This window comes from Nasonia vitripennis, chromosome 1 (assembly GCF_009193385.2).
Source record: "Nasonia vitripennis strain AsymCx chromosome 1, Nvit_psr_1.1, whole genome shotgun sequence".
Taxonomy (NCBI): Eukaryota; Metazoa; Arthropoda; class Insecta; order Hymenoptera; family Pteromalidae; genus Nasonia; species Nasonia vitripennis.
The window spans coordinates 28,750,659-28,774,257 of record NC_045757.1 but is presented as its reverse complement, the minus strand read 5'-3'; the positions used below and the strand labels follow the sequence as shown (position 1 = coordinate 28,774,257).

The following is a 23,599-nucleotide window of genomic DNA, read 5'->3' as shown; positions in this document are numbered from 1 at the left end:
CGGTACGCTCCGCGAGATGGCGGCAGCCATCAATTTCTATCGTGCTGTCTCTCTCACTCTCACGGCGCCATTCAAATTTTAAGCTTGCAGTCGTCAAGTCAGCCGAATGTCAATCTCCTTGCTACATGAATGTTATAAAATTAAATAATAGCAGCGTAGATGTAAATAATAAATAAATATTATATGTGACGCACTATGAAAATTGTAATAGTGTATAATAGTTTAATTATTACGTGATACTTAAAATTCTTTATCGTAAAAAACTCAAATCACAAAACTGAAAAATCACTATAAAAAAAAACGAGTAGACAAAAGGTAAAAACGGACACACACACGCATCCGTACGGACATTTTCCAAAAAGACCATTTCTCGACTCAGAATGCATCAAAACACACTTCCCACACGTTTTTAGACAAACTCAAAAAATCACTATTACAAGGCTTCCTAGGAAGGAATAAATTATATCTAAATAAAATATCACTTGCTCATCAAAACCAAAAACCAATAAATGCAAAATTGAAATCCAAAACCATCACTATTTTTGGTACAAAAAAACCAAATTTCTCGTTAAAAATGTTTTGTATAGACTTTTTACCTTGATAATCATCAAATTATTTGTTTATTTCTGCAATTTTCCTTTAATTTATCTACATCTGAAACTTTTACTAATGTATAAAGATTTTCATGAATTTCGGACGTTATTATAACCTCTGATTACTGAATTTTCACATTTATTTACTCTAATAACACTCGTGATAAACAGATTTACCGTATCTCATCACTGGGAAATCTGTGAAAGGTCAAATCAGGATTTTTTGCCTTCGATGTTCCACAATCGGTGTAGACACAAAGTGCACGTGGAGGCGACATGCTGACCACGAAATCTTCTTCGCTAAACACGATAAACCTATCCAAAAAAATCTCACGAAACTAGAACGATGTACTTCCCTATTCACTACTATTATTTATCGCTATTTGTTGCAAAAAAAATCTGTAAACTGTCGACTACAATGACCAACAAACACAGAGACTGCGGTAAAGCTCTCTTCGCGCTGTTTACACAGCAGGATCGAGCGGGAAACTGACAGGAGCTGCGTTTTCGCGGTTTTTTCCTAGTCAGAAAAATATGGTTGTCGCAACCAATACTTTTGTAAAACCTCCTTACACACTCATTATTCATTTTCTTGTCATTTATTTACTTTCATTATTGTTAAAAAGTATATTTTACATAATATACTGCATGAATGATGAATCGTCTGCTTGTGCGTGCTCATATGCGCGCCAAGCTGTAGGAAACTCATAGGTGGCGCCGCCGAGCGGTTGGGTAACAGAACTAACGGCCTGTTACCCAAGCTTTCGTCCCCCCATTTTAACCCAGAACCGTTCTTCTATAGGAAGTCTATATTCGTTGGTTGTATGGCTGTATTGCACTTGCACCTGATGGCTGATCGATGAGCTTTCGCAAGACACGCATTTAATTCGCGTTTACTTTTGCTTTTTTTCTCGGATACTAGATCGACTGGCTGATCTACGTAGAGTTGACGAGATCGATCCACTATCGCGATCCATTAGAACAAGAAAAGCGATTATTCTACTCTGGATTTCATTGAGAGACTACGAGAGCCACGATAAGGTGTTACGAAGCAAGTTTTGAGAGAAATACTGATTTAGCAGCCTAGAGGAAGAGGTGCAGGAGTCGTGATGGAGTACGTGTTGATCAAGGACATACGCCCCGGTCAGAAGAACATCAACGTGGTGTTTATCGTTCTCGAGGTTGGCCATCCCACCATCACCAAAGAGAACCGCGAAGTTCGAACGTTAAAAGGTGCGTGTTGATGATTTTGTTTACATTTACATTTACACTGAATTCAAGACACTTGCTACAGTGCACTGCATACAATGTACTCATTACACGTTATGCTTTAAATGTATTAATACTATTAAATTAGTTATGAGTGATATATTTATATAAATTTTACTCCAGTGGCTGACAGCACAGCGTGCATGAATGTATCGATCTGGGATGAGCCAGGAACACTGCTGATGCCGGGAGACATTGTAAGACTGACCAAGGGCTATGCATCTGTTTGGAGAAATTGCCTCACATTGTATTCGGGTAAAAATGGGGATATACAGAAGATTGGAGATTTCTGCATGGTCATCAATGAACAGTTAAACATGAGCGAACCAAATCCAACATTATCTAATCAGCTGGTTGGTCAGGGATCAAGTACATCTGGCAGCAATAACTCCAATAACAATGGCAATAATGGAGCTTCAGTAAGATCTTCACTGGTAAAATAGAAGATGCTTATTTTTTTATTTTTTTATTTTTTTTAAAGCTTGCCTTGATTCTACCTTTTACCATTATTTGTTTTTATAATTTTTTTGTTGTCATGTGAAACCAAAAAATTTAATATTTTAATACTTGAGAGTGTTTACCTTGATGAAATTTCCCTTCAAGATAGTTTAGCTACTTACTCAAAAAAAAGTGACATTCATCCTCAACAAAAAACTTACCGACAATCAAAACAATGCAATCCCGATACACCTATATAGCAAAAGCCCATAAACTCAAATTCACGCTTGGGTTCTCGAAGCGTAAAAAATTCATTACACTTTTTACAAACATGACCCCGACTCCGTTTTTTCTCTTCTTACACGCTATATCCATTCCCATGATAATGTTGGCGCTGGAGCAACAAGTATAGAGAGTCGGCGACTCGCGCTAATGTATCACTCGATTATTTTATTCTCACGAGGCATTATTGTTCATTTGCAGACGACGCAAGCACCGGTGGCCACGACTTCGTCGGCAACCAGCAGCAAAGAATCCGGCAAAGGTGGTAACGGAGGCGGTAATTCTTCGCAGGTGAGATTTCAATTTGTCAAATACGAAAGCTTGATTATTCTGATGAAATTATTTTTGGAGCGGTTGCATATCAATTTTCGTTTTATTAATAACAATAGTACATTACGATACGTGTGACTTAAATGGTTCTTGTTTACACGGCGCAGTTAGCACCCGAGCGTAGCGAGTCAAGAGTATCGTATAAAATTTTATAGCGCAGACTGCTAAAGTCCGCAAGTCTCGCCTATTCGTGACTAAAGTAGTCCACAAAAGAAGAGTCACAAGTAGAATCACAAAAACAAAACTAGAACTATTTATATGACTTTATAACTTAGCACCATGTATACGCGATTGCAGCAAAGCAAAAGTTATCAGTATCCTTTGAAAATAAGCCTTTCACCGTCGACGATATCTTGTTACAGAGCACAACGGGTTCTTCCTCGTCCACAACCACAGCGACAACGGCCTCATCCGGCAAGTCTTCTGGCAGCACAAAGAGCGGACCTCGTGGTCGGGGTAGTTACGGCCGTAACGCCAGTCGCAGTGAGCGCAGATAACACTCGTCCACCGGCAAGTCATCTGCTGCCTCTACCAGTAGTCCACCGCCTTCGGACAACTGAATCAATCAACGGACGATCACGCACCGGAATTTTCTGTAATACACCCGTTCCCACTGGTTCATTTTTATTTCCGATAGTGTCCTAGGTTTGTAGATATCAGTCGAGACGATGCGTCGATCTTTTTGTAGATATTGGAATGGAAGTCGACGCATTTGATTTTTACGATTAATATGGTTTATTCAGTTGCGATCGACTTATTGGCTGTAGAATAGTGATCTTCCAAATGAAGTTAATAAGTATGTCGCGCGGATCGATAACGCATAATTATTTGTCTCATTGTATGCAGTGTACAAGGCAAAATCGAATTTTCACATTTTAAACAACGTTTGGTGGCACCGGCTCAAAATAGTTTAATACACGAGAAAAAACAAATTCATTGCATAATTTACGACTTTTTATGCACAGCATTCACGCTTTTTGGTAATTTATTTTCTTGCTTCGCAAATCTAATTACAAATGCGATCGTCTGTAGCTCGGTTTAATAGACTTAAGTGAGTCATGCAAAATCCTGTGTAGAAGAGCATTATGTATTACGTGAGTTGACTCGATACAAGCGCGAATTTTTTCCCTAGAGAGGTAAACTTTGTTTCGTACATATAGTCACGAGTCGCCTTCCTCCAGAAGTATATGCGACTTTTTAGTCATGAATTGCACGTTACGTCGTGCTATTGTGTTTACCTGTGAGAACATTGTTCTCTTTTAATTCACGTATATTTTTTTTTCTACTGCTTTACGATCATTTTACGGCATACATAGTGATTCTGTAAAAATAATGGACAGTAATACACATCTATATTTTCATTTGAAATACTTTTTTGAGTAAGCATAATTTACACCCCTTTAAAATAGAAAATATGTAACTTGTAGTGAAATAGTGGAAAAATAAACTGGCAGTAACTTCGTGATACTATCGTGTAATAAATCGCGACCAGAATATGGACAATGACAAACGCATGAGCGTTACTCACGTAATTAATAACTTCGCGATTATACTTGGTATTGGAAACACTATCTACAGTGTACAGTGCAAAACGATATAAGTAGATTATAAGTATAATTAATGCAACAAGCCAAACCAGAATCGCTTGCAAATATCGTCACAGACCGTCAAGTAAGAATAACAATTTGTGTAAGTTTTGCCAAACGTGTATATCATAGGTTTTATAATAAAATGAAATTTTTCCCGACGTCTCTCGAACAGTAATTCACCTTTACAATAAACCTTGCATACGCAGCTTTGATACAGCTACTATAAATTATTCAGATACTCAATTTTGCGATTTTTTTACGTTGTAACTTAAATAATTCACTGCTTTACGAAGCGTTGAGTTTTTAAACGCTCGCGAGCAATAGCAACTAACTTGAGCAAACAAAAATCATCACATACCTATAGTCATCAATCACTGCACATTCGCTACAATCATAAAAACGACCTTCAAGCAAACACCGCACATCGTGTGCTTGTATCTTCTGCTATACTTACACGCGCAAACAATCCGCATGAAAATTCAAACACCTACACTATCCCGCCGACGTGCCATTATAAGCATATATATGCAAATATGCACTTACATCTCACCTGTAAAAATTATTATTCCGTTCCCGCCTATACGTATATACCCAAAACACGGCCTTATACCTATATCTGCATGAACAAGTAGTGTCCAGTTGTCAACCGGGTCTTATATTCTCTGCTCTATAAGTATACACGTCGACGTTGCCACGCGCGCAGCCTGTCATCCCGCCGTCGCGCACAAAAATACATAACCCAAAGATCTTCCGTCCTTCCATATTCAGCAGCTGTTCTGGACCTCGGAGAGTCGATGCTGCCTCCGAGAAGCCCGTCTTGGAGCTGCTCCACTAGCTCTGCATCGTCGACCTCTTCCGACTTTGAGGTTATATTTACTTTCCACTGTATATTCTTATCGCCCTGCCAACTCTTTCCGGGTATAGCTATATAAGTCTTTATATGTTATATATTGTGACTGAATGTGTTCGTTCTTACGAAAAAACATCAGGACGATTTTTCCTCCCGTACGTAGGTACCTATACGTTAAAACAACTTTCTTGGTGGAATAACGCGACGAGAAATACAACTTTTTTGAAATTTAAAGTGTCAAGTTCTTAGTTAAGATACTTATAATTTTGTTATGCTGTACATAACATATGTAAGAGTTGCTTTCAATATGCTCGCCGGAGGTTTATCTCGCGGCAGCCTTATCTCGAGCAGTTACAATGAATGGAGACTTCTTTTTTTTTCTTTATTCAAGTATTTTTTATTCACGATTGCTCCAAAAATGTTGCCTGTCCATTGATCAAAGTTTTGAGTTTAGAGTTGCAAATAGCTGATGATTGTGTAACTTTCTGCAAGATTTTGATTCTTAATTTTTCACTTATTGTTTTATCTTTCAGTCAAAAGTTGGGACACTATGACATACAACACTTGGACGTGGCTAAGATTTCATAGGTGATACCGGACAACTAGACAGCAGTTTATCTATGCTAACAACTGCTCAGCTCTTACCTTCCACGTTTGTTAAATGGACTGAAGGTGATTAGTCTTACAATTTATTTTACTGATATACGTGCTCAATGTATTATCTCCTGAATTCAAGTGCTTAATACCTGTAGACATGCTTTTGTTATAAAGCAGCTGTCCTATTCAGCAGTGCTTAAATATATTAAAACAATGCTGCAACCACTTTTGAGATATACTAAAATTATACTCAGTTCAGTTATATTAAAGCAAGTCGCATTTATGTTTTATTTTTCACGCATATTAAAAAGTGTAAATGGTTGAGTGATTAACAGGTGTTTGTTGCTTCCAGACGTTGTTCTAAAAAAAATATGCCAAGATCGAATGTTAAGTATGAACTTACCAGGGATGATGAGGATACCAACGATTACTACCTGCAGCATGGACAGGAATATCAAACGGTTTCCAAGAAGGCCATTTTTTGGCGAAAGATGATGCAGAGCATTATATTAATATCCATCTACTTTGTACTATCCATTGGACTCACTTTTTATCAAAAGTGGCTCTATGGCGATTACGTAAGTATTCGTTACTGATATTAATAAGTAAAATGTTGGCGAAATTGTACTCAATAATGTTTTTTTTGTGCAGAAATTTAACTTCCCATTGTTCGTTGTGTGTTGTCATTTGGTGATGAAATTCTTTTTGGCTAGTCTCATAAGGCATATAAGAAAATGCTGCAAAACACAGCAACAAATTTGCCGCTTATCATGGCAAACTGCGATCTGGACTATAGGTCCCCCAGGTATCGCCAGTGGTTTAGATATTGGCTTTTCAAACTGGGCAATGTCGCTTATCACAATGTCTTTGTAAGTTTTGAAAAAGTATTATATTAAATATGTTTGTTTACTTCACCGTAAAAACAGTGCTTTGATCAATATTTTTTCATTTTTAGGTACACCATGACAAAATCAACTACAATCATTTTTATTCTCGGATTTGCCCTTTTGTTTAAATTAGAGAAAAAGGTGAACTTAGAATTTTTTATTTCCGAAGTAAAACTGTAACATCGCGTACTTTTATTAACTTAAAAATTTCTCTTTCAGTCATGGGTATTAGCAGGAATAGTCTTCATGATATCAGGCGGTTTACTAATGTTCACATATGAATCGACGCAATTTAATTTATTAGGCTTTTCGTTATGTCTCTTAGCATCACTCACCAGCGGTATACGCTGGACGACAGCACAATTGATAATGCAGAAATCAAAACTCGGACTGAAGAATCCAGTCGACATGATGTATTATATGCAACCATGGATGCTAATATCCATTCTTCCCGTAACTGCGGTTATCGAAGGCGCCAAAATATACAATGATCTCTCAAACTTTGATTGGAGTGACACTTCGACCATAGTTGCGACGATTTTCGTCATTTGTTCGGGAGCTGTTTTAGCTTTTGGTATGGAAGTTTTGGAATTCTTGGTCGTTACTTATGGTTCTAGTCTTACTCTATCTATATCTGGAATATTTAAGGTAAGATTGCAGCTAAAGGTTTGCTATTTTTATTCCAATTGAAAATTAGAGCTTTAAATTTATATGTTTGATGATTTTTTAGGAAATATGTATTCTGGTCATAGCATATGTATGGAAGGGAGATCAAATGAGTGGCCTTAATTTCGTAGGTTTACTTATGTGCCTTGGCGGAATATGTCTACATGTAATACAGAAGATATTGATAAGTAATAAAGAGTCAGTGAACGAACTGGAGTTGCAGACGAATTCAATGGCCACAACTTGTTCAAAGTCCGACGAAGCAATCGATTCAAATCCGCTTATAATGCAGAAATCGAGCTCATTGACAAATTTACTTAATGCTAATTTTAGTTCGGACGAAGAAGATGACATTTTAAGGCGAGAAAATCCAAAACAAATACTATCCGAGATCTCGCAAAGAAGGGAGTAAAGATAAATTTGCTATACTTCTTTTGTAATTGTAACACGGCGTGATAGATGATTCCAGTTTTTTTTTTATGTCAAACATTCCAGAATGTATTATCGTTTTTCAATACCTTTGAAAATTTAACAAAATGTTATTTAAAAAAAAAAAGAAGTTCGTTGCGTGAAGATGAATGTAACTATTTGTTTTTCGATTAGTCACTAGATACTAAGGTAAATACATAAGATTCATCAAAAGCATTGTAAAAGCATTCTGTTGAGTCGAGCGCGAATGCCAAGTTATTACCAATGATTATAGATACTATATTGACAGTTAGCCATGTTGCATAATCTCCATAATATTCTACAAGTTTGAGTAGGATTTCATTTTTAATAGTCAAGATTTTGAAAAGTTAGTCTTACCAAAGTTGAAACATAGCTTTCAACACTTTCTCCTTCTAGTGTCAAAGATGCCATAATAAAAATCGAAATAGCAGGCATAATATGTTTGTACAAAACCTAATCTGTTTACGCTTTGCTTGAAATAACTAATAATTATTACAATTTGAGACTTGAAATACAGTTATATGTATTTTATTAACTTACAATTATAATGCATAGCTGTAATTTTCTTCAGATACAATATTTGCCAATTTATATGTTAATTTTACCTGTGATTACTTTTCTTCTGCCTCATTGTTTTATGATGAGCAGATCACCATGGAACAATTGTAATTCCTATGTAAAATATTTTGTAAGTATTAATATAATTTTTTCAACGACACAATATAACGAAAAAATTTATTTTGCATAATTTTGATGGACCTATTTAATGAAAAATTGTGCTTGACAGTATACGGAATTAACGAAATATATTTTTATGTATATAAAGAAAACATTTGTACATTTTAAGCACACGTTATTTTTCTATGCACTTTATGTTTATATTCTTTAGAAAAAAAAGTAAACAATTATTGCTAAGTACGAGACAAATGTAATATTTAAATTTAAACGCACTTAATATTTGTAAAAAAAATATTTTAATACCAGTCGACAGTATTCTGAAAATCATCGATTGTGAGACAAAAATACATGTATTTAATACATATAAATTGGGTTTATAAATAAATTAAATCAGTTTTAAAGTGTAAGTTCTTTTTTATTCTATTTTCGCGTGAAATTTTCATTCGAAAAATACCTTAGTTTTTTGTAATGCTATTCCTGTAATTAATATTATTTTAAGTATATTGACATCAACGCGAGAGGACGAACAGTCGCCGCTCGTTTGCAAACAAATGAAAAACAAGGATGAAAAATAATACATATGTTAATTTTTATACGTACAGTATATTTAGTCATTTTAATTTGTACAAGTTTGTAAATATCTCGGTCACAACAATATAAACGAACTCTTCGCATTTAGACCGTTTCATGTGTATATCTACTTTATTATGAATAGATTTACATATATCGATCTGTATGGGATGCTTAATTTTTACATTATTTTAAAGAACGAGATGTTCACACCTGTATAATAGTACTGCACTATATCCTACTATTATAGTAGATTATATCTTATATAGGTATACGTAAACACCTAACACCATCACCTAATAAAAATTTTTTTATCGACGAGGCACGCGCTCCGTCGCGTCAGTCCCTATATAGCTAAATTTGAAAAAAATGTCCGTTTTCCATTATATCGTTTTTATTCCCAGATTGATGTGTATATTTGTGGATAGGCAGCATACAAATTTGCACGCCACTTTCTAATCCTTTGCTAAAATTAAGTATTAGGATCCCAACGGATCGAATTTGAATCGTGTATGTTTTATCATGACGAAGTTTTGCATCTTCCTATATATGTATATATATATATATATATATATATTTTTTAACTCAATTTTAACGAAGGATCGGTAAACATTATGCATTACGCCGTGGTTCTCTCGGGCATTATTTACACGGCAGCAGCCGTTTTCCGGAGGCGGGTCTCCCTGACCGCTGGCGACGAGGAGTCCGCCGAGCCTGGGCGAGAGTCCTCTGCAGAGGAGCTCAACTTGCGGATCCTCTGGACTTTTCGCGCGTTCGATGGGCTTCCAGCTATTTTCGCGTTTTTGCCGAGATTACGGAAGGCTTGAGTGCAGCACTCGCGAGCGGAATTCGCCTTGACGTAAGACAATGCACAGCCCGGGTGAAAATCAGCACCACACTTTTCGCACTTTGCAACTGCTTTCACAGGCTTGTGGCACTTTCCACAGGGATTATCACCCGCGTTGGTTGCGGCACGCTTGCGACCACGACGCTTTGCCATTATTCTACGCTAATTCTCCGGCTCACAATAATACACACAGCTCTGGCTATGATGCTTACTGGTCCACACCTGTCTACCAGACAACGCTTGGTTTTAGATGGAGATTTATCCCGCTAAGACACAGCTGCTGTTTTGTCGCCACAATAGCAATGCGTGTTGAGACCAAAGAGTAGGATGAGGTTTGGACGCGATGCGCTTCGATGTGGTGTGTGAAAGTTTTGCTTGGTTAAAACGGACTCCTGACTCGAGAAAACCTGAAGCTACTGCAGCACAGTTTGCGGAGACTGCTTTTTGGAAAAAAATGATCTCGACTCCAAAACAACTTAGTACTTAGTACTTAATAGGATATGAATGAAGTTTCAGCGTATACAAGTGGACGAGCGACGTGAAGTGCGTTCGATTATACGTATACCTACCCCGCGACCAAGCGACTGAGAGATTGCGAGAGGAAGAGGGAGCGGGAGAGGGAGAGTGTGGACTGAGGAGAAATATATTCTTTCTTTCTATTCTGTTGGCCGTGGAATATGCTTGTCTGAAGACTGCAACTCCGATGCGCCACCCCTATACGCATGTTTAATTTTTTCATTGAGGTATATATTTTCTGGCGGAAACCTATACAGATAGTCGGAGGACGCCACACCAACCACCAAGCACACGGTGAAGTACTTATGACAGGCACTTTTCGGCGGGAGGTGAACGATCGCTAATTTTTTGTTACTATATTACAATACTTTGGTTGCGGAGTCCTTACCTACTGTAATCATTTGTCGTCATCTCATTATTAAAAATGTTTAAACGTTGTTATTCATAATTAATCGCTTTATTGATTTAGAGATTTTGGAAAATTGCGCATCTCGAAATATTCGAAATCACAAGCACAAGAAATCATATATTTACAAATATAATCAACAATACGCATTTGGCATCAATACAATTTTGTACGAAAGGAGATCCTTGTAAATTAAAATCAATCCGAATAAATGTGTGCGTCGAGAAATCATTACAATTATAATAATCGCATCTCATTTATCATACAATTAAAATTTAATACAAAGAATATCTCTGTTATTTTCACACAAAAGTTTTTAAGTCTTAGAAATCAAATCTTAATCTCACTAATAATACAATGATGCTATCCGAATTTACAGACAAATAAAAATATTTTGACAAATATATTAGACATGTTAGACACTTTAGCGACCTATTTAATCAAGCAGCAGTGACGACGTTCTAGTTTTCGATCACCTGACTAATATAGGCAGTGCGTGAAATTTATTTAGAAGTACTTGAGAAACCTACCACAAGATTGACTAATACATACATAGAACAACTATGCTTTAACAAGGCGAGCAAAAACACTTGCCTTAAGTTTTTTCCCTAAAAAGTAATATTTTTCTTTTTGTAACAACCCTAGTTTGTTTCTCTCTTTATCACTGCGACATTAAAATTGTTCGCTACTTTTAAATGGTTGTTAAAAATTTCTAATAAATAATCTCTTTTGACAAGCGTACATTTTTTCTGGTAAAATTACCTAAAAACACAATCCGATATAAACGAGTTTATAAATACAGTCATCTATCAAATAAATAATTCGCTTTTTTCTATTTAGCTTGTTTTGTTTGATTAGTCTTTTTAGATTTGGCTTCGATCCTGTCCTTCAGTTTGTGAATAAGATCGTTCAATTCACTCTGTAAAATATAATACAAATAATTAAAACAAGTCGACCATTTTCAACATAAAACGATCAAAGATACGTACCTCACTGTACGTATACATAAGCGTGCAATTTTCGCAAACTTGCTTCTTCTTCTGTATGTATTGAATGGCATGGGTTAGACAAAATATGCTCTCATCTGTGGGATTACTTACTAGAGAAACGAATAGGTTCGCTCGGCAAGTATCACATTCATAGTCACCCTCCTCTTCCTTTACTTTCTTGGCCTTTCCTTTTTTGTCGTTCTCTGGCAGTGGCAGTTTCTCTGTGTTAGTGAGACCTAGCTCTTTCAACTTCTTACGGTTCTCTATCTCCTTATCACAAACTTTGATAACAGTCGGTAAAATCTGTAACACGACGAATAAGTAACCTTCTCCTAGTTCATTCTTGTTGGAATTTTTATTTAATTAATAAAGCGATACACACCTGCTTAAGTACGTCGATATGAGATCTAGTATCATTGATAATGCTAAATAACAGTCTTTCAAATGAAAAAATCGAAGGTTCGCAACTATCGTGTATATCCTTAAACATAAAATAATTAGTATACTATTATTAGAGCTATGAACTTAATAATATAAGGACTGGAGCTGGAAATCTCCGAGTTATTGACACTCACCTGGAAGACTTGCTCAGCGGTCTCGAGCCAGGACGCTTGAGCAAAGTATACGCTCTCAGAAACAACGTATCCCGTACAAATGCTCGACGTGAAAGCTTTAGGGAAGACAACGATGAACTGCCCGGGCTCCTGAACCGTCTGACAGAGTGGTACACCGTTCTCCACCAGCATGTCGGGTGGAACCATCGCTGTATCCGACGGCAACCAGATTCGCTTGTTCTTACAGTGCCTCGGGAACATAGAGCTTAACGCTCGCCGGAAGGTCGCGTTCTGTTCATCCGGAATACCGTACCAAATTTTCTTTGCTCCTGTGTGCAAATACTCGACCCATGGCAGACCATGGGGATCCCTATACCAGCAACACGCACTGAACAGCATGCCAACGTGCAGCGTTGGTACTGTTACGCCTATAAAGTCATAAAAACGCATGAGATTTTTTAAAATTTGCGTAGTATTTTTTTTTTAAATTAGTCAATAAAAACATACCCATTTGAGGACCGAGAGCTCTGAGCACCGACCCAACATTGTTAGTAAGAATCTTGAGATTCCAAGGATGACGAGCAAAGGGGCTGTTCTTGGCTACGGAAAAACCGAATCCACGACCACCTGAATCGATGCTCGCTGCATGAACGCAAACATGACGTTTTTTCTCGACGACGTGACGCCAGAAGGCGGTTTCGACTTCATCAACCGAGGCACCGTCCGTCTCATTGGTAGACCGTTGCGGCTCGCCAAACCACATACGCTGTGTATTGCGCGCAATCCTATAAAATGCGTTCAGAGGCATGTTGCGACCCTGTATAGCGGAAGATAATTAGATTTTTCTCTTTTTGACAATCATTTTGGTTCGATGAAGACTCTTTTTTTGTACCTTTACGATGCATTCTTCGATCTCTTCGGAACTGTCTTCATCGTCCTCATCTTCTGTATCGTTTGACTGCGTTTCTTGCCTTTCTCGCTTTTCTCTCTTAGCCCAATCTGCTTCTACATCCTTAAATAGCTTATCTCTCTCGTCTATGATTTAAAAAATTGTGTGAGTAATCTTATTTAATAAAATAGATATATTGATTGATTATAGGACACAAACCTTGAGATAAGGTATCATAGGGAAGCAGGTATTTGCAGTAAATATCATCCAACTTAGTAACTCTGTCTTGAGCTGATCTGGGAATTTTCATACCGTCTGCCACCTTTTGCCACTTTTTCTTTTCTATGACTTCTTTTAATCCACCCAAGTTTTGTACAGTCTGATATAAATGCGGCAGATCAACTTCCATGCCACCAATCTGAAAATATTCCAAGATTTGAAGTATTGGTTATACAAAAATGCCAGGGTGGTTAAAAGCTTTTTTTTTATTTGTGTACCCATGGCGGTTGAGTTAACGTAATACTCTGCGTAGCTAGATATTTCTTGATCGCCATCATCTCTTTGACATTCGGGCCCCAACGATTCAACATACGATGAACGTAATGATTATAAGCTGTGAACCTCATGTCGTCAGATACTTTACATTCAGGCTAAGAATAAGGCGACATTTTAATATTCTTGTTTCTTTTTTACAGAGAATCAGGCCTTGAAAATATGTACCTTAAAATTTGAAGGAGGAACTACTTTGCATATACCGAACTTTTCCGCGATCGGGCGTATCTTGTCGATATATTCCAACGGGTCTTGAAAGTCTTTTTCTGAGGGACGAAAAGTCGGCGCTTCTACAAGCCGAGCGTCTTCGCTTCCTTTCGGAAAGTCCGTTTTGTTCACTGGTGAGTGAATTTGGAGTGGCTTTGCTTTGACCCCGCTCTTACGAGCTTTCGGACCCTCGGATGACATTTTTCGCTCTCTAACGTTACTTATAGGTGATTTCATTATCTTTTCGGGACTCGGCGATTTATGCTGCAAAAGAATCAAGAACTTATTCACAATCTGATAATGTTTACCTTTGCATGATAATTATATAAAATAAACTTACAATTTCTGTACTGCTGATTGTTTTGGTACTCTTGCTACTGGGTATAGGAAACTTAAACCCTCCGTCTATATCGACCGTCGAAGTCGATGGCAGATCCGCCTGATCAACGCTCGCATTTTGCGGTGCTCTTGCCGTCGGCTGCACAGTACCAATGGGTGGACATCTCGCAATCGAAATCGGAGGCTTCGTCACAAGTTTTGCCTTGAGAAGAACTCTTTGGTTTGGACCAGTAGGTCCTTCCGTGCCTAATTTAACGGCTACACCCTGAATAAGCTGCTGACCTCCTTGGGCTGAGGCGTTGCGCGTTACCGCCTGCAACGGTATATAAAATAGCTGCCCGCTATCATCGTCGTCATTGTCAGTGTTAGTATCGGTCTGCGTCGAAATCTCGGTACTTTTCTGTGCTGCATTAGATTGATCGTTGTTGCCTTCCGCTGTCGTTGATTGTTGCTGGTTCTGCTGTACCTGTTGTTGTTGCTGTTGTTGCTGCTGCTGTTTTTGTTCATCAAGATTAACTTGTACCGCTATCGAGGCACTACAATTTACATTGCTCCAGCTTGTTGTTAACTTGTCTAGTGGTAACACCTACGGCCCGAAAAAGGGATTCGTTTAGTTTTCTCCAATATTTCTTGGTATCGAGAAAAAATGGACGCAAGATTCAAGCTCCTCGCTCACCTGTATGTTTGTCAAATCTGCAAAGTTTTTCGGAAGCTCGAAGTTTTTTGGAGTTGTTCTTTCCAACAGCGGAGGCGATTTTTCTTCGTCTTTCCGAGCTTCCTCCGGCGAGTTTAAAGGCTCGGTCACAGTTTTCGTTTCCTCTCCACTTTTGCCTTTTGCCTCGCTACTACTGCTTGACTTTTCATTCGTTGACTTATCCTTCTCGACGGCTCCTGTTAAAATCGAATAAAAACCATTTAACACTTCACGAGATCGTATTCAAGTCCAAGTCGAATAATTTGTTTAAGTGGCATTACTGACCGACGCTATCTTTTCTAGCGGCGTCTTTTGCCTTCCTGCGAAAGGGCGTGCTTACAGGTGCTTCGGCTTCGCTCTCGAACGCGTAAACGCTGCTCTCGTTCTCTGGCGAGAAGGCCGAGGTGCTGCTCGGCTCCTTTTTGCGTTCCTTGACCTTTGGCAGAAAGGGCTTGCGCTGGTGAAAAAAAACCTTCTTCTCGGGGCTGTTCAGCGACTTCTTCTCCGACGAGTCGCCCACCGAGTTGGCGTCCGACTTGGACACCGCGTCGCTGTCGGCTGAAAATTGCGAATTACGCTCGTTAGTTCATAGTAGTTACGCGAACCATTGAAAATTGTATAAATAACATTCAGCATGGATTTTTCATTGGACTACGATCGAACCGCTGAGCTCTGGCCGTTAGAGAAGAGGACAATTGACACATGACAGAATCACAACACATAATAACTTCTGGAAAAACTTACTTGTCGTGTGTTACGAAAAAAAGAATGAAATTTCGTGTTTGCATTGCACGTGTAAGGCTACTACTTTTTAAAACTGGATCGATGAAGACTATACAAAACAAACTAGCTGACAACAACAAAAGCCTGAGTTACTGTTACTACTCATAAGCTTTTAAATTTCGATTTATTTTTACGCTTTGAGCTTGCTAAAAAGAAAAGAAGATTGCGAATTATTCCTCACGGTTATTATGGTCGTGTCATTTGAGCACTCAGAGAAGAGATTCTTTTTTTCGCATACAATAACACTTGCACAACTTCCAGGCGTACAAAAAAAAAAAAAAAAAGAAGCATTTCTCCAAGCGCATAGAGTATATATATTCGGATAGTTAAAGTAAATTTCCTTGCAGAAGTCAACTACGAGACTCACCGGCGTCCTCGCCAAAAGACGAGTCCTTGCTCATCTTCCTACTGGGAGGCGTGCTCGGCGGATTCTTCTTTTCCTTGCTAACAGTCTGCACCGGGCTCTCGCTCGTTTTGGCCTTACTGGCTTGAGGCAGCTTAATGGGCGAGGTGAGGAACACAGTGGGCATCTTGGTGGGGCCAATCGCCGAGGAAGCTTTTTTCAGTCTGTCAGAGAGCTTTGACAAGGTGACATTGACAGGACGTACGAGGTGCTGGATCTTGGGGGATATCGACAGGTGGCCGTGCGTTGGGGTCATCGGAATTTCTGGATGGGTCTTGGGTTTCTCTAGGGTTAGCGATTCGTACTTAAAGTTGGAGACACTCTCCATTTCCACCTTGCTCTCTTCTTTGGCGAGCGAACTCTCGTTCAGCCATTTCTCAATTTGCTCCGTTGACATGTTGACACGCTCCTTACGACTGCTCAGATTCTTGGGCATGTCGATTATGTTCAAGGAAGCTGTTGTCGGGGTTGATATCTTGGAGTGCTTTGTTGTTGGCTGTTTCAAAAAGTTAATTTAGTTTTTATACAATAAATACAACAAGAACGCATGATTTCTTTTTTACACTTATACAAAAATAAATAAATACTCTCGCTTATAGATTCATCAAAATAAAATTTATTAAACATTCAACAACATTCTCGTGGGTACCTTCAAGTCTCCAAAATCAGGATCCTGCTTGACCGAGGCATTCGCCCCAGTGCTGGTCATCTGTTCTGTCAGATACTTAACACAGGAAAAACTTGAAACACCAGATTTGGTATCTACTTTCACCCCCGGCGGAACTGTACTATTCAACTTATCATTAGTCTCAGCAAACTTCAACAGTGAATTAATTTTACTATCCATTTCTTCTAGCACACTATTCGCCAGGACGTGAGTCTGGCAGGTATTCAATACTTTTGATACAGCTTTTTTCGTGAATCCTCGGAAGGATTCCTCGTCATCTGAAATTTTGGCGGTACTTTCGGCTTCGGCCTGACTCTTGAGTGTTTCCACCATCGTCGACTTGATTGCACTCATTGTTTTCGCTGGCTTGGGATCCGCAGCAGCCTTCTTGGCAGGTTGATCGTGGTTGCTTTCTTCCTTTTCCTTCTCGTTCTCCTTTTTCTTTTTCATCTTGTTCAAGAGTGTACCTAAACTTTCCTCCTCTGACTCGGGCTCAGCAGCGACGGCCTTGCTCTTGTTCTTGGCTGTTTCGGATTTCTGTTTGCTCGCAATTTCTTTGTCGTTTGTCTCGCGTTTGCGTTTGCCAGCAGTCGTCATCTTATCTTTAGGTGTTGCCTCCTTAGCTGGGTCCTTTGCACTTTCTTTACCGGCCTTGGTAGGATTTTGTAACTCTGCAGCCTTAGATGATTTTACGGTATCATTAGAACCAGTTTGTTGCACCTCACTCGCTTTTGGTGAACTCTTTCTTGGCGCTAGGCTACGGCTCGAGCGGAGACTGCGGTTCTCTGTCTTCTTGTCCTTCGCCGAGGTGGCTGCCGGTGCTGATCGTCGCGTCATAGCAGCTCTGGGTTTGATGCTCTCGGCTGACTCCTTGGATGTCACCGACTCTGCCTCGTCTTCGCTGTTCAATTCACAGTACTTCTGCACCTTTACCAGCCGTTTGTTTTTCACGTGTACGGGTGGTTTGATAACCTTCTTCTTTGCAGGCTTGGGATTGCTAGCTGGCTTCTTCTCCTTATCTTTAGCAGCGGATTTTCCACCCTCGGCAGCTTTTTGTGACTTGACCTTTGCTTTGATTTCGTTTTCCGTTTGTGCAATCTTCCTAGCGTTCGGGAGTTCTGGAAAACTGTCCAAAGACAGATTATCTTCGTTCTCTAGCTCCGGACTCACCAACTTTCTTCCGAGAATCTCCATGTACACAGCAGCAGCTTCCTTGGTCTTCCTGGTAGGTCTTCTCGCTGGCGGTGGTGATGGCTCGCTGGCCGCAGGTCTCGACCTCGTGACCCTCCTTGCCTCGATCTTCTTGCTCTTTTCGAGGAGCTTCTTAGCGACCTGGGTGGGTTTCTTCGCTTCAACATCTTTAATCTTCTTCTTGGCTAATAACGTGGGTGGTTTCCTAAGAGGTAGACTCTTTTTCTCGCTCTCCGGTAGACCGGTGCTGCGCAGCCCGTGTCTTCGGTTCTCCTCCTTACTAACATTCTTCTTTGCCGGGACTTTAGTGACAGCAGTTGTGGTGGCTCCAGAACGAGTTTTCATACAACTAGGCTTGAACTTGCCCAGACGCTGTTTGGCCAAACGCTGCTCCTGGTACTTCTTCTTCAGAGCCTGGATCGCGGTGCTCGTCGATTTTAGTTTCGCCGGCTTGGCTGCGGGTGCCGTGGCTTTCTGTTTGCCAATGGTTTTATCTTTAGCCGCTGCAGAAGCTTTTTGGGATGAAGCTGTCGCTGTTTGAGCTTTGACAGTGTTGTTTTCAGCTTTTGACAGTGTTGGAGGCTTACCGCACGTGCCATTCGTTTTTGAGAAGAGGCTCCCTGGAGTCTTTGTACCATCTTGAAGTTTGTCCTTCTTCGAAGTCGCGCTGAAGAAGTTCAAACTCGGCGGTAATATCGACGTACCTAATACAGTGATTGCAAGATAAATATTAATCAATCAATTAAAGAATATACAAAAATATATATAAGTTTAGGATTTTATGTTGATAAATTCTTATTAACATACCTCGAAAGCAAAGGAATGTTAGAAAGTCTTCAGTGTTGGGTCGCTTGTGCGTTATTAGCTCTCTGAACACAGTAGGCTTTGTCTTCTCCTTCTCCTTGATCGGCGTACTCGCAGGACTGAATACTGGAGTGGCTACACCTTGAGCAAACTTCCTCTGTGCGTGTATTTTGGTTCTACAAGAATTCAAATGAGGTCACAATAATGAAGGTTCCAGGCAAAACATAGATTGTTAAGATCATAAGCTATGATAATTTACCTTTTTGGGGGCTCTGCAATCGGATCCATGAGATCCACAAGATCTCCTTCTTTCCTTTTTCTCTTGTCATTTCGGCTTAAAACCATTTTTCAGCTCCCAGGACACAATAATTGTCTATTCCATTACGTGGAAATTTCTGTGTAAAAGCAAAAGTGCATTAGGCAAAGAAAATAAATAAACGAAAAATTCAATTTCGGAGCACACATAAGACTACAACAATTCTCTCAACCGCAGAGACACAAGTCCTTTTCACAGGACAACGACGACGACGACGCAGCTACCTATATGTATATAAGATGCACGTCTTTCTTTCACGCTCTTGTCTTCCATATCCCACAGACCTTCGATCACGGCTACATATACACCTCAACTCTATAGAATACGTACGTGCGATTCGCAAAAGGGGCAGTGGCTAGGCTTCCGACGAGAAAAAAAACTCTACCGAGAGCCATGTCTCTCTTTCTCTCTCCGAAGCTTTATGCAGAAAATATTCGAGAGAAGTGAAGCCTACCCCCCACACACGCAGCTGCGGCGTACGCTGTCTCTCTCCCTAATATTATATATCCCTTGCGCACCTCGAATGCACAAAGCAGCCCCCGCTTTAAGGGACGATTTTGTCCTCTCTCTCGCTCCCCTTCGTTTCTACATGCATACTGATGTATACTTACGTGTGAGTATTCTCTCGACTCTCTCGCTATCTCTCTCTCTCTCTCTCTCTCTCTCTCTCTCTCTCTCTCTCTCCTACTATTCCAGATTCCAGTAAGTATTATAGTGTCGCACTGATTCCGGATTCGTACGTGCATACAGGTTATACATATGAAAATGTATGTATATGTTATATACGATTGGGCGCGCGAATAATTCGCGCCAAGCACACGCGGCGGAGCAGCAATTGTTTATGAAGGGAAAATTAAATGCCACACTGTATAACGAGCTGTATGTACGTGTGGCCCCCTCTCCCTCTGCGCCGCCACGATGTTTCTCGATCGGCTGCCGAGTGGAGTCTGCCACTCTGCAGTCTGCCCTGTCTGCCGTGATGTGCCTATAAGTATAGTATACTTACTGCGGACCAATCCTATGGCTGTCTCTTTCTCGCTACTTAATACTTATACCGTGGCGGCGGTGTGAACTGCAACGCCGCCGAGGCCCGAGACTGTCGTAGATGGCGTAACAAGAGCCTGACCGCTGACGGCAGCGGGCAGCGTCAGCTCGACTCGAGCTTACTGGCTTCTCACTTCTAGTCATGAGTGGATTCAGGGGTGAACCGTGAATTGATGTTGTGACATGACGCTGGATCGGTATCTGTGAACCGAACATTTCGTTGAAATACGCGTTTGTATTATATAGGTAGGAGCGGACATAATGTTTATTAAAATATTCTCAATATATCAACTTTTTCATTTGGCGGAGTTATTCGCATACTTAACGATTGTTTATTAAAACGTGATGTTATTATCGATAAATTTTCTTGGCAGCAATCCCGTTTCAACACTGCAAAAATCAAAATGAACAACATGAATATGCCAATGCAGCAAGGTGGACCAATGATGAATCAAATGGTCCAGGGAAATCCTGTTCAAATGGCGAATGCCCAGCACGCAATGCATCCAAATCAAACGCCTATCCAGCAAGCGCAACCAATGGAGAAGCAAGACAATATTTCTAAAGTGAAATCTCTGATAGGACCCTTGAGAGATTCTCTCTCAGTTGCCTTGAAAACTGCTGCACATACATTGCACCAAAACAGTTTAGTGGACACATCCAAGGGAATAGATCCTCCGGATCACCGATTCAACAAGAACATGGAGGAATTTTACTCAATTTGCGATCAGATCGAGCTTCATCTCAGAACATCAATTGAATGTTTGAGCCAGAATTCTAGTTCTGTGAGATATATGCCTGTGTCTGTGATGCCTATTAGACCAGATAACCTTAGCTCCCAAGAAGCTTTGAATTACTCGCAGTATTTGATGACTGTTAGAACACAAGTTCAGTACATTCGTGACGTTTACGAGACACTCAATCATGCAGCTCGAGCAATTTCAGCAACTGATTGATCATGTGTAATTATTTTTTTAAGTATTATAATATAATTACTTTGTGTTTATTAAGAAAGAACTGTTCTCTTTTCTACGAGATTATTCTTTGGACAAACAAAGAAATTGTTTGTGACAAGATGTACAAAAGTAATAAAATACAAAGTTTATTTAATAAATATATAAAAATTCGTTTCTTAAAATATATAAAACCACTCAACATAATATCTGAGAAATAGATGATTAGCCAGCCTCATTAGACTGTGATAATAAGTGAGAGCAGGTTTTTAAAATATCAGCCTGTAAATTACAGATTTTTTCTTCAACTCTGAAATATGAAATAAATTATTAATTTTATTATTTAAAAATATCAATATATATTTAAATATATAAAGTGTGACTAACATTTTTTTAACACCTGAAAATTCAGTGTACATTCTCATGAAGTCTTCATAGTTTCCTGCTACATTTTCTATACCATCAGCTTGCATTGGGTCACTTATTTGTTGTAATGTGGTGGAACAGTCTTTTAAAGTTTTCTGAAACTCTTTCATTTCCTCAGCATTACTTGGCAATATAATGTTCTCACACTGCAAAACATTAAAACGACTCAATGCCTTCTCTAAATGTGATAGCTTGTCCTTAATCCCATGCTTTTCTAATTTATCTAAAATATTTATGAAAATGTTTTAAATGTTCAATCAATAAATTCATTATGTCTATTTAAAAAAGGTGTCTTAAATACTTACTAATAAATTCGTTCATATTTTCTTGAATGATATCCATGTAATCATTCAAGTCAGAATAAGCTTGAATATCCTTTAATCTTGTTTTCAATGCTTGATATTTTTCCAATAACACTCTTGTTTCTTCACGAAGACTTAGCATAGTTTTGCTAAATGATTCCTCTGCCTCTTTCAACTTTTTCTTTTCCAGAATCAATCCTGCATATGATGCAATATACTGGCTGTACATTAGCTCTAATTCCAAATTGTTGTTCTCCAATTGCATTTTTCTCAGATCTGCACTAGATGTTGTATTCAATGAAGCAGGAGGAGGCATCGTAGACAACCTTGATGCGTTAGTTGTGTTTAATGAAGGAGGAGGCATCATTGACATTCTCGATGTGTGTACTTTTCGTTTTGGAGACATGGCTGCAAAGAATAATATTATTATCTGAAGTTGACATAGATGTTTAAGCAACTGGGAGAAATATTACTCACTACTCATCATACTCATGTTCAAGTTTCGCACATCAGTTCTGTCTGGTGTGCGACCATTTCGTATTCTAAAATCCCAAAAAAGTATGTTAAAAATAAATAAAATACAAATTAACTGTCATAATAACAGTACCTATATAAATAAAGTCTACATATTTGAAAATGAAAATACTCTAACCTTTCCGCTTTCTTCATCGCCGTAATTTTCGACTGTTCGTGTTGCATTTGGAATTCCAAAAGTGCGCTCTTTAAAACCGATATGATATTGATTATAAACTATTCCTCCATAATCCCACAAACAAGTGTTATACTATTAACAGTAGAAAGTAAAGAATATACGCAATTATTCAAACCTCGTATATATAAGTATACACAAACATTAACCGAAACCGCGCGCACCTAAAAACACGTCGCCAGCGCAGCGCCATCCTTTTTCGACCAATCGAATTCGAATTATAGTAAGCATATGTATATGTGACCTTTTTGACCGCCAGTGACCATCAGCTGATTTCGAAAATACAATTTAAATGCCTTTAGAGCTGTATAAATCTAATAATATTGAATAACACCTACCTTGTCCCAGTCTGTAAACTAATGTTATCAGGAACAAGAAAACTAAATGATAGGAATTTAACTACTCAACTCAACTATGTAAACAGTTAAAATTGTTTACTTTTAATTAAGTAATTAAAAATCCAGAGAAAAATTAGAAAAAAATTAATTTATCTACAGTTTGAAATCGTCATTAATATCTTTTGATATACGCACATCATCTGCATTTGCAACTGCTCAAAGCTATCCATGTTCAAATTATGGGGGTCCAAGCAAGCAAAAGTGGCACACCTAGCAGATTTTTCTGAAATTACTGAAAGTTACAACTTTATTTTTATAAACAAAACGCTATAACCTCATATGCAAAGATAATCAAAAGTTATGGTTTGAATTTTTATAATGCAGTTAAAAATACAAAGTAGTAATAAAATATGGGAAACCATCAGGCGATGTTCATAAATACAATAAAAGGTTCTTCAACGTTGGCTGCTG

The 23,599-nt window shown here is 38.8% G+C and overlaps 5 protein-coding genes across 22 annotated transcripts; 3 read left to right on the top strand and 2 right to left on the bottom strand.

The window, feature by feature from the left end:
• The first annotated feature begins 39 nt into the window (after positions 1-39).
• On the top strand, positions 40-4,659 carry LOC116738563 (SOSS complex subunit B homolog). Of its 2 annotated transcripts, none has more exons than XM_032599197.1 (4): positions 40-1,826; positions 1,986-2,281; positions 2,784-2,873; positions 3,275-4,659. In XM_032599197.1, exons 1-4 carry the CDS (start codon positions 1,703-1,705, stop codon positions 3,407-3,409), a joined length of 645 nt encoding a protein of 214 aa, XP_032455088.1. In that variant the 5' UTR covers positions 40-1,702; the 3' UTR covers positions 3,410-4,659. The 2 variants fall into 2 exon arrangements, with proteins under 2 accessions (XP_032455088.1, XP_032455084.1); XM_032599193.1 differs by having other exon boundaries at positions 1,986-2,296.
• Positions 3,371-9,030, top strand: LOC100119492 (solute carrier family 35 member C2). 7 transcript variants are annotated; one of them, XM_032599174.1, is made up of 8 exons: positions 3,371-3,507; positions 5,270-5,367; positions 5,885-6,023; positions 6,301-6,526; positions 6,600-6,817; positions 6,904-6,976; positions 7,055-7,483; positions 7,566-9,030. In XM_032599174.1, the coding sequence occupies exons 4-8, from the start codon at positions 6,320-6,322 to the stop codon at positions 7,911-7,913; spliced, it is 1,275 nt and encodes a 424-aa protein (XP_032455065.1). In that variant the 5' UTR covers positions 3,371-3,507; positions 5,270-5,367; positions 5,885-6,023; positions 6,301-6,319; the 3' UTR covers positions 7,914-9,030. The 7 variants fall into 7 exon arrangements, with proteins under 7 accessions (XP_032455065.1, XP_031789621.1, XP_031789619.1 ...); XM_031933761.2 differs by lacking the exon at positions 5,270-5,367 and having other exon boundaries at positions 3,394-3,507; positions 7,566-8,550; XM_031933759.2 differs by lacking the exon at positions 3,371-3,507 and having other exon boundaries at positions 4,112-5,367.
• Positions 9,024-20,309, bottom strand: LOC100119428 (protein Jumonji). Of its 10 annotated transcripts, none has more exons than XM_031933742.2 (17): positions 19,687-19,957; positions 19,300-19,435; positions 19,044-19,219; positions 17,028-18,940; positions 16,343-16,874; positions 15,478-15,750; positions 15,175-15,389; positions 14,500-15,084; positions 14,121-14,423; positions 13,898-14,050; positions 13,620-13,818; positions 13,404-13,546; positions 13,019-13,328; positions 12,533-12,939; positions 12,340-12,438; positions 11,958-12,260; positions 9,024-11,887 (listed from the first exon to the last, which is right to left on the bottom strand). In XM_031933742.2, the coding sequence occupies exons 2-17, from the start codon at positions 19,383-19,385 to the stop codon at positions 11,801-11,803; spliced, it is 5,784 nt and encodes a 1,927-aa protein (XP_031789602.1). In that variant the 5' UTR covers positions 19,386-19,435; positions 19,687-19,957; the 3' UTR covers positions 9,024-11,800. The 10 variants fall into 10 exon arrangements, with proteins under 10 accessions (XP_031789602.1, XP_031789608.1, XP_032454998.1 ...); XM_031933748.2 differs by lacking the exon at positions 19,687-19,957 and adding an exon at positions 19,968-20,309 and having other exon boundaries at positions 11,091-11,887; positions 19,044-19,216; XM_032599107.1 differs by lacking the exon at positions 19,687-19,957 and adding an exon at positions 20,223-20,300 and having other exon boundaries at positions 11,091-11,887; positions 19,044-19,216.
• LOC100117409 (mediator of RNA polymerase II transcription subunit 29) lies at positions 20,269-21,703 on the top strand. Its single transcript, XM_001601877.6, has 2 exons — positions 20,269-20,646; positions 20,775-21,703. Exon 2 carries the CDS (start codon positions 20,805-20,807, stop codon positions 21,354-21,356), a length of 552 nt encoding a protein of 183 aa, XP_001601927.1. The 5' UTR covers positions 20,269-20,646; positions 20,775-20,804; the 3' UTR covers positions 21,357-21,703.
• Positions 21,431-23,523, bottom strand: LOC100680311. 2 transcript variants are annotated; one of them, XM_032599184.1, is made up of 7 exons: positions 23,129-23,222; positions 22,955-23,059; positions 22,734-22,865; positions 22,559-22,623; positions 22,085-22,489; positions 21,741-22,002; positions 21,431-21,663 (listed from the first exon to the last, which is right to left on the bottom strand). In XM_032599184.1, the coding sequence occupies exons 3-7, from the start codon at positions 22,778-22,780 to the stop codon at positions 21,579-21,581; spliced, it is 864 nt and encodes a 287-aa protein (XP_032455075.1). In that variant the 5' UTR covers positions 22,781-22,865; positions 22,955-23,059; positions 23,129-23,222; the 3' UTR covers positions 21,431-21,578. The 2 variants fall into 2 exon arrangements, with proteins under 2 accessions (XP_032455075.1, XP_031789623.1); XM_031933763.2 differs by having other exon boundaries at positions 22,955-23,523.
• Between the last annotated feature and the right edge of the window lie 76 nt (positions 23,524-23,599).

What these genes read in the sequence shown, in the direction of transcription:
- LOC116738563 (XM_032599193.1), top strand. Translation starts at nt 1,703, where the DNA reads ATGGAGTACGTGTTGATCAAGGACATACGCCCCGGTCAGAAGAACATC. An exon ending in CTTCAGTAAGATCTTCACTG is followed by an intron (nt 2,297 to 2,783) that starts GTAAAATAGAAG and finishes GTTCATTTGCAG; the next exon opens with ACGACGCAAGCACCGGTGGC. An exon ending in GAGGCGGTAATTCTTCGCAG is followed by an intron (nt 2,874 to 3,274) that starts GTGAGATTTCAA and finishes ATCTTGTTACAG; the next exon opens with AGCACAACGGGTTCTTCCTC.
- LOC100119492 (XM_032599174.1), top strand. Translation starts at nt 6,320, where the DNA reads ATGCCAAGATCGAATGTTAAGTATGAACTTACCAGGGATGATGAGGAT. An exon ending in AGTGGCTCTATGGCGATTAC is followed by an intron (nt 6,527 to 6,599) that starts GTAAGTATTCGT and finishes TTTTTTGTGCAG; the next exon opens with AAATTTAACTTCCCATTGTT. An exon ending in TCGCTTATCACAATGTCTTT is followed by an intron (nt 6,818 to 6,903) that starts GTAAGTTTTGAA and finishes TTTCATTTTTAG; the next exon opens with GTACACCATGACAAAATCAA.
- LOC100680311 (XM_031933763.2), bottom strand. Translation starts at nt 22,780, where the DNA reads ATGCAACACGAACAGTCGAAAATTACGGCGATGAAGAAAGCGGAAAG. An exon ending in GCGATGAAGAAAGCGGAAAG is followed by an intron (nt 22,624 to 22,733) that starts GTTAGAGTATTT and finishes TTGGGATTTTAG; the next exon opens with AATACGAAATGGTCGCACAC. An exon ending in TTTTCAGGTGTTAAAAAAAT is followed by an intron (nt 21,664 to 21,740) that starts GTTAGTCACACT and finishes TTCATATTTCAG; the next exon opens with AGTTGAAGAAAAAATCTGTA.
- LOC100119428 (XM_031933744.2), bottom strand. Translation starts at nt 19,385, where the DNA reads ATGGTTTTAAGCCGAAATGACAAGAGAAAAAGGAAAGAAGGAGATCTT. An exon ending in CAATCAGCAGTACAGAAATT is followed by an intron (nt 14,424 to 14,499) that starts GTAAGTTTATTT and finishes ATTCTTTTGCAG; the next exon opens with CATAAATCGCCGAGTCCCGA. An exon ending in TCGAAGAATGCATCGTAAAG is followed by an intron (nt 13,329 to 13,403) that starts GTACAAAAAAAG and finishes TCCGCTATACAG; the next exon opens with GGTCGCAACATGCCTCTGAA.
- LOC100117409 (XM_001601877.6), top strand. Translation starts at nt 20,805, where the DNA reads ATGAACAACATGAATATGCCAATGCAGCAAGGTGGACCAATGATGAAT.